At 43.5% G+C, this 17,665-nt stretch overlaps 1 protein-coding gene across 3 annotated transcripts in view; it reads left to right on the top strand.

Annotated features, from left to right (window-relative positions):
• The window catches only part of rasgrf2b (Ras protein-specific guanine nucleotide-releasing factor 2b), a 221,700-nt gene that overhangs the window by 48,782 nt on the left and 155,253 nt on the right, over nt 1–17,665 (top strand). For all 3 annotated transcript variants that reach the window (XM_024001934.2, XM_024001935.2, XM_024001936.2), the window contains exons 2-3: nt 6,818–6,924; nt 7,400–7,547. In XM_024001934.2, coding sequence (XP_023857702.1) covers nt 6,818–6,924; nt 7,400–7,547 — 255 coding nt within the window. The remainder of the gene's footprint in view (nt 1–6,817; nt 6,925–7,399; nt 7,548–17,665) is intronic.

Consider the following 17,665-nt stretch of genomic DNA (forward strand, 5'->3'; position numbering starts at 1 on the left):
TTAGCTAATAGATTTACATATTGTGTCGTCCCTGTAAAACATTTTAAAAATCAGAAATGATGGCTGGATTCACAAGATCTGTATCTTTCATCTGGTGTCTTGAACTTGTGATTTAATGATATTTAGATGCTAGTATTTACTTGTGGCGCTATGCTAGGCTATGCTAGTCAGCTTTTTTTACTTACGGATCCGGGATGCGTAGCAAGTAGAAGTTAACGACCCTTTTTGCTTATTTTATAACCCACAGCACAAATCTCTTTTCACTAGGCGTGCAGAGTTCAATTAGTTATAGTTTTCTAGAAATTGTTTTAGTTATTATTAACAAAATTCCTAACAGCCGTGCATTGTGTGGGTGTCCTCTCCTCTCCTCATCACTTCTCTGATATAAAAGTACTCAAAGTAAAAGATAAATTAAGGGATGGATGGTCAAGAGGTAAACGAACGGAAATATAAATCACTGTGAAACACAGCACATGCAGGCGCTGAATATCTTGTTGCCATGGAAATAGTTTTGTTAGGCGATGTGACACAGTTAGGAAATGTGCACAGCACTCCGTTAAGATATTATATACTGTATGTAGGATAGCTCTGTCTCACTCGATACCCATCTATCTCTCTGTATCTCTCTCACTTGCACTTTCTCTAACTCTTTCCATTTCTTTCTCTATATGTATTTATTTTTATCTTTCTTTCTGTCTCTTGTGTCTTCCTTTCTTGTTCTCATTATTTCTCTTCCTCTTTTTCTTCCTCTTTCTTTTTATCTGTCCTCTCCCTATAAGCGAGGCAGTATGACAGCACAGATCATCGTTGATGGAGAACACTATACAGGCTTTATGTAAAGGCTTATATGAAGGTGACATGAAAACAGAGCATGGATAGATGTTCTCTTGATTCTGTTCGGTTTCATTCCCCCCTGTACCACTAACAGAGGGGAATAGAGAGAGAGAGAGACAGAGAGAAGGGTGAGCGTTAAAATTTTTGAAGAGGAGCAAATTGGAGAAGACGAGAGAGAGGAGAGCGGCAAAGAGAAGGAAGAGGACAGCTGGAGTGGGTGGAAAGGTGCAATGCAAAGAGAGGAGGAGGAGAGTGAGGGAAAGGTGGAGGTGCGTGAGATGAAGTGGGAGTAGAGAAGGAGAATGTGGGAGCCGCAATCTTCTCTATGCTGAGAGAGGGAAGAGGAGGATGAGAAGAAGAGAGAGTCAGTTGTGTCTTCTCTTCTGTTCTCTTCGCTGACTTTGAAAAGCAGCTACTCTGCTAAACCACAGCCCCAGGACATGACAATTTGAATAAAAGTCTCTACAGCTTCACCCAGTGTATGTGTATGTGTGTATGTGTGTATGTGTATGTGTGTATGTGTGTATGTGTATGTGTGTATGTGTATGTGTGTGTGTGTGTGTGTGTGTGTGTGTGTGTGTGTGTGTGTGTGTGTGTGTGTGTGTGTGTGTGTGTGTGTGTGTGTGTGTGTGTGTGTGTGTGTGTGTGTGTGTGTGTGTGTGTGTGTGTGTGTGTGTGTGTGTGTGTGTGTGTGTGCGCCAGCTCATTTAAGTCCACTGTGTGTGGGATAGTAGGTTACGGAAGGCAGTAGTCTGGCGGAAAACAGTGACACCTCCCTTGGAGGTCTGAAGAATTTTGTATTGCAAAAACAGTTTGAATGGTCCGCTGGGACAAGATTTTTATTGGATGTTACATTTCAATAACCTTCCCCCACGCGCCCGTAGAAGGAGTGCTTTGTGTTATAATTTATGTGTCACTGTTTTCCGTCCTAGTATGTGTTGCCTATGCTAGTTTCACGTGCTAGTTTTCAAGTTATCAAGTGTGGCCGACAGTCTGCAATTTTATATTTATTGAAATTGAAAGTAGATTTAAGCTGGGAAAATCAAACATCACAACATGTTCTTAACCGCTCTGGTGACAAACACACTTTTTTCCTTGTCTCCATTCGTCCACATGGCTGTACTTTACTACCACCGAAAATATAATGAAGATTGGACATTATTTTGTTTTGTAACGACTCAAAAAACAGAGGCAGTGGGAGAACCTATTCATGTAAGTAAATAAATGTTTTAAATATAGCTAGTCGGCTAACTCAACTGAGCTGCTAAACTTTAGACACTGTTTAGCTAAGTGACTGTGTATTTGTATTTATTAGGTAGCAGCTACTCTTCTTGGGGTCCAAATACATTAAGGCACTTTGCATCCCAAAAAACTAAAGATAAAACAGTACATCATATAACATTATTACACCACTACATATCTACAATACAAAATGTATAATACCACCATACAACAACATTACAATGTACGTGTGTGTAGAGTATGTGTGCTAGCTAGTGTTTGTGTAATTGTATTTGTATTTATTATGGATCCCCATTAGCTACTGCCAAGGCAGCAGCTACTCTATCTGGGGTCCAGCTAAATTAAGGCAGTTTAAACAATTTAAAAAACATTACAATACATTCACAGATTTCCCAACACACTGTGTGCCATCAGGCCCGTACTCCACCACTACCACATATCTACAGTACAAAACCACGTGTACGTGTGTGTGTAGTGCGTATGTTATCGTGTGTGTGTATGCATGTGTCTGTGCCAACGTCTGTGTTGCTTCACAGTCCCCGCTGTTCCATAAGGTGTTTTTTAAATTTGTTTTTTAAATCTAATTTTACTGCTTGCGTCAGTTACTTGATGTGGAATAGAGTTCCATGTAGTCATGGCTCTATGTAGTACCGTAGTCTGTTCTGGACTTGGGGATTGTGAAGAGACCTCTGGCGGCATGTCTTATGGGGTGTGCATGGGTGTCCGAGGTGCATGGGTGCATTCAGCTTGTCAACACTTCTTACAAAAACAAGTAGTGATGAAATCAGTCTCACCTCCACTTTGAGCCATGAGAGATTGATGTGCATATTATTAATATTAGTTCTCTGTGTACATTGAATTGACATTTTCCTAAGTCCCTCTTTGTGGCACCTGACCACACGATTGAACAGTTGTCCAGGTGCGACAAAACGGGCCTGTGGGACCTGCCTTGTTGATACTGTTGTTAAGGTTTAGTGAATGATTTGTCCCAAATACAATGCTTTTAGTTTTTTAACTTATTCCTTGCCACCCATTCTGAAACTAACTCCAGCTCTTTGTTAAGTATTTCAGTTGCTGTAGTAGTTGATGTGTATAGTGTTGAGTCATCTGCATACATAGACACACTTGCTTTACTAGAAATGGAAAATATTAAGGGGCCTATACAGCTGCCCTGGGGAATTTGTGATTCTACCTGGAGAAGCTTCCATTAAAGTACACCCTCTGTGTTCTGTTAGACAGGTAACTTTTTATCCACAATATAGTAGGGGGTGTAAAGCCATTATATATATACAATACGTTTTTCCAGCAGCAGAGTATGATTGATACTGTTAAATTAAGTCTAACAAAATAGCCCCCCACAATCTGTTTATCATCAATTTCTCTCAGCCAATCATCAGTCATTTGTGTAAGTGCTGTGCATGTTGAATATGCTTCCCTATAAACATGCTGAAAGTCTGTTGTCAATTTGTTTACTGTAAAATAGAATTGTATCTGGTCAACAACAAAACAAAATCTTAAACAGTTCACTAAGGYTTGGTAACAGGATGAATAATCGACTACCAGATGAGCTAAATTACTTCTATGCTCGCTTCTAGGCAAGTAACACTGAAACATGCATGAGAACATCAGCTGTTCCGGACAGCTGTGTGATCATGCTCTCCACAGCCAATGTGAGTAAGACCTTTAAACAGGTCAACATTCACAAGGCCGCAGGGCCAGACACAACAGTGGTAGGCCTGATCACAGACAACGACAAGACAGCCTATAGAGAGGAGGTCAGAGACCTGGCCGTGTGGTGCCAGCACAACAACCTCTCCCTCAACGTGATCAAGACAAAGGAGATGATTGTGGACTACAGGAAAAGGAGGATCGAGCACGCCCCCATTCTCATCAACAGGGCTATAGTGGTGCAGGTTGAGAGCTTCAAGTTCCTTGGCGTCCAAATCACCAACAAACTAACATGGTCCAAGCACACCAAGACAGTTGTGAAGAGTGCACAACAAAAACTATTCCCCCTCAGGAGACAAAAGATTTGGCATGGTTCCTCAGATCCTCAAAAGGTTCTACAGATGCACCATTGAGAGCATCCTGACTGGTTGCATCACTGCCTAGTATGGCAACTGCTCGGCCTCCGACCATACGCACTTCCCTCCGACCGCAAAGCACTACAGAGGGTAGAGCATACGGACCAGTACATCACTGGGGCCAAGCTTCCTGCCATCCAGGACCTCTGTACCAGGCAGTGTCAGAGGAATGCCCTAAAAATTGTCAAAGACTCCAGCCACCCTAGTCATAGACTGTTCTTTCTGCTACCGAATGGCAAGTGGTACCGGAGCTCCAAGTCTAGGTCATCTACCCCCAAGCCATAAGACTCCTGAACATCTAATCAAATGGCTACCCAGACTATGTGTATATTTTACATTGCTGTTACTCTCTGTTATTATCTATGCWTAGTCACTTTAATAACTCTACCTACATGTACATGTTACCTCAATACCTCGACTAACTGGTGCCCCCGCACATTGACTCTGTACCGGTACCCCCTGTATAAAGCCTCGCTATTGTTATCTTACTGCTGCTCTTTAATTATTTGTAACTTTTTTTTCTTATTTATTTTATTTATTTTTAACTGCATTGTTGGTTAGGGCTTCTAAGTAAGCATTTCACTGTATGGTCTACACCTGTTGTACTCAGCGCARGTGACATAACATTTGATTTGATTTATTTGAGCTATATGTTCTCAATTTAAAATGATACCAGTAGACAATGTATATGTATACCATATACCAGATTTTGTACATTCCTTTTAAGTGCTGACATATAAAATAGTTTAGTGCAAATCCAACCCTTGTAATTTAGGTACAGTATGAAAATAAACAGATTACGATTATGCTATAGGAGATGAGCATTACAGGTAACATTTTATAAGGTTCATTTTATTTCATGCATTTCAGCAATGTTGCTAGCAAAATGATTGCAGTTGTTCCCATAGATAGACAGTACATGTTGCTCTATGTCTCGCTAACCCTGGATTAGCTAGCGACTGGGTTAGCATAGTGTTAAGAAAATTGTGTTCTCAATGTTCATAAACTGAACTTCAATTAAACTACTCGGTCTGTTACCAAGAATTTGTAAGGTTCTTGTTGAAATGAAACAGACAGAGGCCAGTCTACAATAGTCAGAATGTTTATTTACGAGAGCTCTCCTTATCATTTCCTGTACATTGGTTTATATACCTCTCATTTTGTCATAAATGTCCCTCCTCCTCTCAGACAATATAGTTCACAGGTCTTCTCCTACTCATACATTGCCTGCCACCTGTTATACAATCTATTACAAGCCCAAGGCTTCTCCCCTCCCTGGGTGGGGAGACTTCCTTCCCTGTTATCAGTTCCACAGTGGTCACAAGTTGTRTGCCACAGTTCCTTGCCTGCTAACAGTCCCTCTTTCTTATGGACAAACATTATTTATGATTACACAGAGACAGGGTATAATTATGTTAGTTATAGTTCTACGTTAAATGTATACATAATTTAGTCATTATTCATAAAATTCATAACACATAGTTAACCTTCTAGGCTTTATAATTGTGAGATAAATTGAACTAGCTAGGAGCTAGCTAGTTCGTTTTACCTAGGTAGCTTGCAAGGTTAGCTGACTTATCTCAAAACGAACCTCATTGTGGCTAGCTACTTTTTGTCCCTAATGCTAGCCTTTACAGCCAAATATCACTTTAGAAATGTTAACATTTAAAATATTGATATGTCCAACATTGTAGACCATTTCTTCCATATTGCTGCAGTTTTAGCTCATCTCGAAATAACAGAGAAATGCCGTGAAAACCAGTGTGCCGCAAACATTCAAAAATATTTTGTCATCAGTGCTTGTTTTGATGATATTTTTTGTCCCCACGCACTGTTGCTCTGACGGCACTAATCTGGTGAGCACCTTTGGAGCTCTGCCCAAGCAAGGCATTTGATTGGTTTGACATGTTGCAAGGCGTCACTGATTTACACTGGGTTCCGTCCCCTCTTTAGCGGATTTCTGCCATGGAACTTCCCCAGGCTTCCCGTTTTAGGGAAGCCTGGTTCGCGTCCAGGCTAAGAAGGCAGGGAAATTCAGCAAGGATAATGGGAGAGAGATGGAAGTGGGAGTGAGAGAAAGTGTGAAAGAAAAGAGCAGGCTGGCTGATGTTGATGATCATAGGCTATTTAAGTGTAATATATCGTTTTCTCAGCCAGCAGACTCTCTCCATGGATAGGGCACTGGTCAAAAATAGTGCACTATAAAGGGAATAGGGTGCTGTTTGGGATGCAGTCTCCACGTCACCATGTCCTTTGGCTCAGTTCATGCCTYCAGTGTGTGTCCCTGTTACAGCCTGTTTGTGTCAGGAGGACACGCTTGCAGTCTAAACATACACACACAATCTTTCTGGGTGTTTGTTTGTGTACAGACAAACCATATGCGCGAGCGTGCGCCAGTGTGTGTGTATTTGACGTGTGAGGCCAAAGCTGATGGTTACTCTTTTGACCCCTGGCTCTACTGTTGCTGAGCCCAAGCCTGTCTGGTGTGTGCGCGCGCGTGGGTGCTTGTGCCAGCGCGTCTGCGCATATGTATGTCATTGACTTGTTTCCTCTCCTTCTATATGTTTAGCCTGTTCAGTAATGTTGAGGTGTGTTGGCACCTACAGTACCCCTCTCTCTTTCCCACTCTTTCTCTCTCACTCTCTCTCTTCTTGCAGCACTACTTCCTGATCGTGTTTGGCCATGATGGACAGAAGCCTCTGGAGCTACGGACTGAGGAGGAGAATGAATGTGATGAATGGGTGGAGGCCATCCAACAGGCCAGGTACTGTGTGTGTTCGAGAGAGACAGAGACCCTCCTGAGAGAAGGGGAAGGGATGGTTGTGTGTTGCTGTGTCTGCATAACAACCAAGACAGAGCCCAGTGGGTATACCTGTACATAGCCATGGGACCTGCCTGTTCTACATCTCTCATTCTTAACCCCCCTCCTGCTTCCCCCTCCTGCTTATCTCTCAGAACCCAGGTGCCTTCACTCCCACTCAACCMTTTTCTTACTCCTCCCTCTCATCCTCTCTCTATCAGGCCTCCTTCCACTGTTTGTCTCATTGCTCTCCCTCTCTTCTCTCTCCCTTCTTGCCTCTGTGTATAGAGCCACAAAAAATATTGTTTATTATACCTTTCCAGTCCTGTCAGATATACACAAGGACCTAGTGCTTTGGGGGCAGGGTCTATTCGGGATTGAGTATTTCTGTCCTCCAGGGTCCCTCGGTGACATCATCCCTGTGTGTCTGTCTCCTCAGCTACTCTGACATTATCATTGAGCGTGAGGTCTTGATGCAAAAGTACATCCACCTGGTCCAGATTGTGGAGACAGAGAAGGTGGCAGCCAACCAACTACGCACTCAATTGGAGGATCAGGATACAGAGATAGAGAGGCTCAAAGGAGAGGTGCTTGCAAGCACACTGGCACTCAAAACACACTACCTCTGTCTGTTCCTCTTTCTCTGTCTCTATCTCTTCTCTCTTTCTGTATTGTTGTATGTCTCTTTCCTTCTCTGCCCTCTCTTCATCTTTAGCTCTGTCCTCTCTCTTCTCCAACTCCATCTCTCTTTCTCTCCCTCTTTCATTATTCATCTTTCTCTCCTCCCCCTCTGTCATTGTCGAGCTGTCTCTCTAAGCCTTGATTTTAGACCACCACCTCTCGTCTCCTTGGTGACGGCATATGCATTCGCTTTATTGACATTTCTGCTCTGACAAGTTGCAAACACATACACACTGTGATCAGTCTCCAGTCAGCGCCAGTCAATGAGTGATGCAAAGAGGAACATACACGTTTGTGTACGTTAACTTCTCGCTAAGCTGAGGGAAAGGTCTTTAGCGGTTCATTTGGGGGTGATAAATGCAGCGTTAATAATGCAACACACACACACACACACACACACACACACACACACACACACACACACACACACACACACACACACACTGTGACAATGTGTTGGCTAGTGATAATTAGATGAACAGTCCTAATTGTTCCTGGAGTAAAGAGTCAGTGAGACCTCGATGGATGAGATCGATGTCAGACAGTTGGTAGAAGGAAATTAAAACTACAGTGTGTGTGTGCGTGTGTGTGCGTCCAACATTTTGCAGTGATTTGATTTGAGAAACTGGATGTTGAGTTCCCACTGAGCGTTTTACTTAGTTTAGTGTTTGGTAATCATGAATCTTAAAGGGTCCAACCTAACGCTAGTTTTAAATTAGGTCGACCGATTATGATTTTTCAACGCCGATACCAATACCGATTATTGGAGGACCAAAAAAAGCCGATACCGATTAATCGGCCGATTTTTATGTATATATATATTTGTAATAATGACAGTTACAACAATACTAAATGAACACTTTTATTTTAACTTAATATAATACATCAATAAAATCAATTTAGTCTCAAATAAATAATTTGGTTAAAATAATGCAAAAACAAAGTGTTGGAGAAGAAAGTAAAAGTCCAATATTTGCCATGTAAAAAAGCTAACGTTTAAGTTCCTTGCTCAGAACATGAGAACATATGAAAGCTGGTGGTTCCTTTTATAACATGAGTCTTCAATATTCCCAGGTAAGAAGTTTTAGGTTGTAGTTATTATAGAAATTATAGGACTGTTTCTCTCTATACCATTTGTATTTCATATACCTTTGACTATTGGATGTTCTTATAGGCACTATAGTATTGCCAGCCTAATCTCGGGAATTGATAGGTGTCACGTTCTGACCTTAGTTCCTTTGTTATGTCTTTATTTTGGTTTGGTCAGGGCGTAAGTTGGGGTGGGCATTCTATGTTGTTTTTTCTATGTTTTGTTCTATTTCTATGTGTTTGGCCTAGTATGGTTCTCAATCAGAGGCAGGTGTCAGTCGTTGTCTCTGATTGGGAGCCATATTTAGGTAGCCTGTTTGTCATTGTGTGTTGTGGGTGATTCTTTTTTTGTTCTGTGTTTTGTTTCACCGTACAGGAGTGTTCGTTTGTCGTTGTATTGTTTTTGTTCGGTGTTCATTATTCGTATTAATACAATATGGAGACTTACCACGCTGTGCATTGGTCCTCCTCTTCTTCCAACCATGACAAGCGTTACAATAGGCTGATTTCTATCAGCCATGTTAGGTTAGCGTGTAAAGAAAAAGCAGAGCCTCACGTCTGGAACACATCGACCATTGATATTATGGAGCTGTGCAACCTATCAATCCTTTGCCAATGGTTGAGAGTGTGGCTGAAGGACAATCAGCCATGTATGCACAATGTTTAAACAAATGTACCATTTTTATGATTCCATTTTAAGTGCTTTTATATACCTGCCCAGGGACTACAGTTGACAAATAGCTAAAAAAAACTAAGCTGGAAAATCTGCCACATTTACAGAAATGCTAATTGATGTGCATTGTCCCTGTCAAATAAATGTAATAAATTAAACATTTAATGAAATGTTTTTGATTTCCCCCACCACAGTGATGTACAGTCACAGTGAGGTAGAGTGTGTAGAGGCTTTGTGAGAGTCCTGTGGGATACTGCTGCTGTATCGCTGAGCTAAACCATGATTTGCTTAGGCAGTCACAGGCAGATAACCCACAGTTACGTGTGTGTGTGTGTGGTGGCAGGAGAGTGTCCGTGAAGAGGAAATCTGATGCTTATCTAACGTGGAAACGCCCACAGCCTGACACACACACACACACACACACACACACACACACACACCTGACAATGCGCCACATTCTAGAGAATTGTATATCGATGGATTGCCATTTAATGTGACTATTATAGCCATAATCAGAGATATTTACACTATTTCAAGTTTTATTACACAAGTTATTATATACTAAAGCAGACAATACAAACTGAAATCCATGAGCATACAAAATATTAATACAATACACACAAAAGTAAAGAACATACAATTAAACAAAATCAGGAAGCCAGAATGGTTAAGGTTACTGAAGCAATGTCAGGAAGTCGGCATGGGAGCTGAAGCAGCTTCTTTTGGTAGCATCGAGTGGTGGGAGGCAGAATCACGGTCACAGGGATGGAGCATCATTGCGGTCACAGCCAGGGGGGAATAGTTGGTCAGAAGACAGGTCCGGAGCGATTCAGGAGCGCACCTTGCCGTCGACGATGTCCTCACAGCCATCCACATCCATCCCGTAGCATAGCCACTTGACTTTGTAGGTAGAACTCCTTCACTGCCAACAAGTAGCACCCACTTGGGTGAATCCCCCTGCAGCTGCTAGTGCCTGAAAGCTCACTACTCCTCAGTAGATTAGAGTCGAATAGTACAGTCCTCCTATTATTAGCGCACCTCTGCCATCTCCTGTCTTTAAATTTGGACTTCTCCTCAACCACAAGCCACAGCATTTCAAATCAAAACACTATATGCTATGTTTACACAGTCATCGTATGAAGCCAATTCAGATTTTTTTCTCATATCCAATCTTTTTGTCTGACTGTCCACGCTCAGTTTTACATGTAACCCATATCATATTTGTGCATTCACACTGATGTAGCCTCTGAAATAGCATGCAGACATCCTATCACTGTTCCTTTAAATTTTGTGGTGGTTGTTGTGGTAACGGCAGGTTACATGCAACAACAAAAAAGATTGCATAATGGAGAATCGGAGTTGTATCAGAATTGAGAACCATGTACATATATGGTATAAATCAAAACTCAAAAGATCAGATTCCATTTGTTTTATTTGCTGTTTAAACATTGGGAAAACGTTCAGATATGTTTCAATATGCCAATTAATAGTCTCAGTATAAGACTCTGCTAATGATCACTGGTGTATGAGCCCTTCTCCTGTAGCGGTTCTATCCTACTATTACTATTTTATCTGAATCCCAAATGGCACCCTAGGTTCTATATAGTGCACGATAGGCCAGCCAGATTGCTCAAGACTGACTTCGAAATTGGACGTCTGTCCATGTCCTGAGGACGTCGGGAAATGTCTTCAAAACCCGCACCTAGGGGCTTGGGTTTTGCTAAATGGTGGTGGATTGGTGTAATCCCATGACGCCAGATCCGAAGGGTGTGTGTTCAGTCCCAGTGGTAGACACAATTTTTTATAATTTTTTTATATTCCAAAACTTAACCCTTACCTTAACCATTTGTAATGAATGCCTAAACTTAATGTTTAAACCCTATCAAAAGCAGGGAGGAGAGGGGGAGCCCTGATGAGATTAGGGCGAAGGAAAAACCGGCCACCTCTTGGATGACCTCGAGAATGGCCTTACTTAAGAGCTCAGTGACTTTCAACGTGGCACTGTCATAGGGTGCCACCTTTCCAGTTAGTTACATTTCTGCCCTGCTAGAGCTGCCAACTGTAAGTGCTCTTATTGTGAAGTGGAAACATCTAGGAGCAACAACGGCTCAGCTTCTGGAAGCAACGTCAGCACAAGAACTGTCGGGAGCTTCATGAAATGGATTTACACGGCCAAGCAGCTGCACACAAGCATTAGATCACCATTCACAGTGAATCAAGCTTCGCTATCTGGCAGTCCGATGGACAAATCTGGGTTTGGCTAGTGCCAGGAAAACATTTAAAGGGGTGTCAACCAGATTCATTTTCCAATGGCTTCCTCAGGCTGTGACCAGGCTTTAGACATAGTTTCAGGCTTTTACTTTGAAAAATTAGCGAGATTTTTCAAAAGTAGTCAAAAGTAGGTGTCCTCTGAATAGTTCCTGCGCGCGAGAGGGGAGCTCTCCATTTTTCTTTTTCTCTCTTATTGAATAGGTTACGGTCTGGTTGAAATATTATCGATTATGTTTGTTAAAAACAACCTGAGGATTAATTATAAAAAACATTTGACATGTTTCTACAACCATTACGGATACTTTTTGGAATGTTCGTCGAACGGAACGAGGCTTTGGTTTTCTGAACATAACGCGCAACCCAAATGGCGTTTTTTTGTTATAAAAGTAAAGTTATCGAACAAAAAGAACATTTGTTGTGTAACTGGGAGTCTCGTGAGTGCAAACATCCGAAGATTATCAAAGGTAAGCGATTAATTCTGACTTTCGTGACCATGCTAATTTGGGGCTAGCTGTTGTAGCATTGATTGGTACACTCACAAAAGCTTGGATTTCCTTCTCTGTAAAGCATATTTTAAAAATCTGACACGATAGGTGGATTAACAACAAGCTAAACTGTGTTTTGGTATATTTCACTTGTGATTGCATGATTATAAATATTTTTTGTCATATTTTTGAATTTGGCCCCCTGCAATTCAGCGGTTGTTTAGGGAAATGATCCCGCTAAAGGGATCTGTGCGCAGAGAGGTTAAAAATGCATAGTGCCAACTGTAAAGTTTGGTAGAGGAAGAATAATGGTCTAGGGCTTTTTTTCATGGTTCGGGCTAGGCCCCTTAGTTCCAGTGAAGGGAAATCTTAACGCTACAGCATACAATGACATTGTAGACTATTCTGTGCTTCCAACTTTGTGGCAAGAGTTTGGGGAAGGCCCTTTCCTGTTTCAGCATGACAATGCCCCTGTGCACAAATCGACCTCACTAATGCTTTTATGGCTGAAAGGAAGCAAGTCCCCGCAGCAATTTTCCAACATCTAGTGGAAATCCTTCCCAGAACAGTGGAGGCTGTTATAGTGGCAAACGGGGACAAACTCCATATTAGTGCCCATGATTTTGGAATGAGATATTCGATGAGCAGTCGATGAGCAGTCCACATGCATTTGGTCATGTAATGTATATTCCACGTCAGGACAAGAAAACAACATGCTGGCACTTCACAAACTATACAAGGCTATAAACAAGCTGGAGACCATGCACCTGGAGGCTGCTTTCCGTGTTTGTGATTTTAATTCGGTCATTAAGACACGTAATGGCCAACTTCCAGCAACATGTCTCTTTCGCCACTAGGGGCGATAAAGTCCTAGCCCACAATTACTCTACCCACAAGCAAACATTCCATACTCTCCCACATACCCCCGTCGGCAAATCAGATCATGACTCTATACTCCTGCTTCCTGTATACAAGCAGAAGCTCAAACAGGAAGTACCCGTGAGGCGCTCCGTTGAGAAATMGTCCTCCGAATCAGAGGCTATGCTACAAGACTGCTTTGTAGGCACTGACTGGAATATGTTCCGGGACTCCGCCGATAGCATCGACAAGCTAACCACCTCAGTCACCGGCTTCATTAGGAAATACTTTGACGATGTTGTCCCCACAGTGAAGGTTCACTGCTTCCCCAATCGAAAGCCCTGGATTAACATGGAGGTTGGTGCTAAGCCAAAGGACAGGGCTACCACACACAAGGCTATCGCAGCAAACCCCGAGGCTACGGTTGAGGACACAAACTAGTATGAGTAGTCCCATTACGACCTCTGGAGATCCATCAAAAACAAAAGGACAATTATAGGAATAAGGTGGAATCCTATTACACAGGCTCCGCCCCACATCACATGTGGCAAAGGCTACAGTCCATTACAGATTGCAAAGGAAGACCCAGACGTTATCTGTCCAATGATGTCTCTACCAGACGAACTCAATGCATTTTTTGCACGCTTCAACAAAAACCACACTTTCCAAGGCCGTCGCAAGGTTTTTAATCAGGTCAGCACTCGTAAGGCCGCGGGGTCGGATGGTATTCCAGGGCGCGTTCTCGGAGCATGGGCAGAACAGCTGGCAGGCATATTCACAGCCATTTCCAACCTCTCCTTGTCCCAGTTTGTTTATCCCCACAAGTTGACCACCATCATTCCTTTTCCTTTTCCCAAGAACTCTAAGGCTATCTGCCCCATGACTAAAGCCATGTAACACTCACATCTGTAAGCATGAAGTGCTTTGAAAGGCTGGTTATGGCACATATCAACACCTTCATCCCAGACACCCTAGATCCACTTCGATTTGCATACCGCCCCAACAGATCCATAGATGACGCAATCTTAATTGCACTCGACACTGCCCTCACCCACCTAGATAAGACTACAGCTCAGCATTCAACAACATTATTTCCAAGATGGCATAGCAGTCAGACGTCCTTTGTCCTCGTCTTGTCTTGTCCCATGTATATACACTGCTCAAAAAAATAAAGGGAACACTTAAACAACACAATGTAACTCCAAGTCAATCACACTTCTGTGAAATCAAACTGTCCACTTAGGAAGCAACACTGATTGACAATACATTTCACATGCTGTTGTGCAAATGAATAGACAACAGGTGGAAATTATAGGCAATTAGCAAGACACCCCATAAAGGAGTGTTCTGCAGGTGGTGCCACAGACCACTTCTCATTCCTATGTTTCCTGGCTGATGTTTTGTCACTTTTGAATGCTGGCGGTGCTTTCACTCTAGTGGTAGCATGAGACGGAGTCTACAACCCACACAAGTGGCTCAGGTAGTGCAGCTCACCAGGATGGCACATCAATGAGAGCTGTGGCAAGAAGGTTTGCTGTGTCTGTCAGCGTAGTGTCCAGAGCATGGAGGCGCTACCAGGAGACAGGCCAGTACATCAGGAGACGTGGAGGAGGCGTAGGAGGGCAACAACCAGCAGCAGGACGCTGACCTCGCCTTTGTGCAAAGAGGAGCACTGCCAGAGCCCTGCAAAATGACCTCCAGCAGGCCACAAATGTGCATGTGTCTGCTCAAACGGTCAGAAAACAGACTCCATGAGGGTGGTATGAGGGCCCGACGTCCACAGGTAGGGGTTTGCTTACAGCCCCAACACCGTGCAGGACGTTTGGATTTGCCAGTGGCAAATTCGCCACGGTTCCCTTGGCTCTTCACAGATGAAAGCAGGTTCACACTGAGCACATGTGACAGACGTGACAGAGTCTGGAGACGCCGTGGAGAATGTTCTGCTGCCTGCAACATCCTCCAGCATGACCGTTTGGCGGCTGGTCAGTCATGGGGTGGGGTGGCATTCTTTGGGGTCCGCACAGCCCTCCATGTGCTCGCAGAGGTAGCCTGACTGCCATTAGGTACCGAGATGAGATCCTCAGACCCCTTGTGAGGACATATGCTGGTGCGGTTGGCCCTGGGTTCTCCTAATGCAAGACAATGCTAGACCTCATGTGGACTGAGTGTTCAGCAGTTCCTGCAAGAGAGGAAGGCATTGATGCAATGGACTGGCCCGCCCCGTTCCCCAGACCTGAATCCCATGAGCACATCTGGGACATCATGTCTCCTCCATCCACCAACGCCACGTTGCACCACAGACTGTCAGGAGTTGGCGGATGCTTTAGTCCAGGTCTGGGAGATCCCTCAGGAGACCATCCGCCACCTCATCAGGAGCATGCCAGGCGTTGTAGGGAGTCATACAGCACGTGGAGGCACCACACACTACTGAGCCTCATTTTGTTTTAAGGACATTACACAAAGAGTAGGATCAGCCTCTAGTTGGTTTTCCAACTTTCATTTTGAGTGTGACTCCAAATCCAGACCTCCATGGGTTGATAAAATTTGATTCCATTGATAATTTTGTGTGATTTTGTTGTCAGCACATTCACTATGTAAAGAACAAAGTATAATAGAATATTTAATTTATTCAGGATCTTAGGATGTGTTATTTTAGTGTTCCTTTATATTTTTAGAGCAGTGTATATATATATATATATATATATTTTCTTCATATCTTTTATATTTTTTCTAAAAACTCAACTTCAAAACACTCTCCTGCAACCCGTCTCACCAATTTAAAAAAAAAAATCTATTTCACTGGAATGTTAGTATTTCAGATAACCACGATTGCGGTCATCACTATCCTTTAGCTCGAAAAGCCTATCGCCAGTTTTGTACAACGGACTCAGACCAGAGCATACCGACCTATTTCTACCGCAAGCTCTGCACATTTACACATGGATCTTGCAGCTAGCTAGCTGCTATCCGATGTGACTGATTGGCTAACGTCGGTCCGGAGCAACATCAATTTATTCGGAGCTAGCCAGCTGAGAGTTCAATTCGCCACTCCTGGGCTACAATAACCTATCCGGACCCGTTTACTGCGATGCGGAGCCCACCGGGCCTTCTCGACTGGACCCCGACGTTATCTGCCCGAGGAGTATCAAACTGTCCCGCTCCGTCGCGACGTAACCTGACGGCCCATCGTGTGCCCGCCTAATCGTTAGCTGTCTTATCGGCTGCTATCTGAATAGGTCTATCGGACAATTTTCTTGGGCCACTATAACTATTTTGCCAATTGGATTGGTCCCCTCTACCACAGGGAACCCCACTAATCTACCGACGGAAACGCACGAGGTGGCTAAAAACAGACCTCCATCTTCTGCCAGCTTGCTACCCATGGCCCGGCTAGCTGTCTGAATCGCCGTGACCCCAACCAACCTCACTACTCACTGGACCCTTATGATCACTCGACTAAGCATGCCTCTCCTTAATGTCAATATGCCTTGTCCATTGCTGTTCTGGCTAGTGTTTATTGGCTTATTTCACTGTAGAGCCTCTAGCCCTGCTCATTATGCCTTATCCAACCTTTCAGTTCCACCACCCACACATGCGATGACATCACCTGGTTTCAATGATGTTTCTAGAGACAATATCTCTCTCATCATCACTCAATGCCTAGGTTTACCTCCACTGTATTCACATCCTACCATACATACCTTGAAGCTATTTTATCGCCCCCAGAAACCTGCTCCTTTTACTCTCTGTTCCGGATGTCCTAGACGACCAATTCTCATAGCTTTTAGCCGTACCCTTGTCCTACTCCACCTCTGTTCCTCTGGTGATGTAGAGGTGAATCCAGGCCCTGCAGTGCCTAGCTCCACTCCTATTCCCCAGGGGCTCTCTGTTGATGACTTCTGTAACCGTAATAGCCTTGGTTTCATGCATGTTAACATTAGAAGCCTCCTCCCTAAGTTTGTTTTATTCACTGCTTTAGCACACTCTGCCAACCCGGATGTCCTAGCCGTGTCTGAATCCTGGCTTAGGAAGACCACCAAAAACTCTGAAATCTCCATCCCTAACTCCAACATTTTCAGACAAGATAGAACGGCCAAAGGGGGCGGTGTTGCAATTTACTGTAGAGATAGCCTGCAGAGTTCTGTCCTACTATCCAGGTCTGTACCCAAACAATTTGAACTACTACTTTTAAAAATCCACCTCTCTAAAAACAAGTCTCTCACCGTTGCCGCCTGCTGTGCTCTGGACACTATATGTGAACTGATTTCCCCCCATCTATCTTCAGAGCTCGTGCTGCTAGGCAACCTAAACTGGAACATGCTTAACACCCCAGCCATCCTACAATCTAAGCTTGATGCCCTCAACCTCACACAAATGATCAATGAACCTACCAGGTACCACCCCAATTCCGTAAACACGGGTACCCTCATAGATATCATCCTAACCAACTTGCCCTCTAAATACACCTCTGCTGTTTTCAACCAAGATCTCAGCGATCATTGCCTGCATCCGTAATGGGTCAGCGGTCAAATGACCTCCACTCATCACTGTCAAACGCTCCCTGAAACACTTCAGCGAGCAGGCCTTTCTAATCGACCTGGCCCGCGTATCCTGGAAGGATATTGACCTCATCCCGTCAGTAGAGGAT

Source organism: Salvelinus sp. IW2-2015, linkage group LG15 (genome assembly GCF_002910315.2).
Source record: "Salvelinus sp. IW2-2015 linkage group LG15, ASM291031v2, whole genome shotgun sequence".
Lineage (NCBI taxonomy): Eukaryota > Metazoa > Chordata > Actinopteri > Salmoniformes > Salmonidae > Salvelinus > Salvelinus sp. IW2-2015.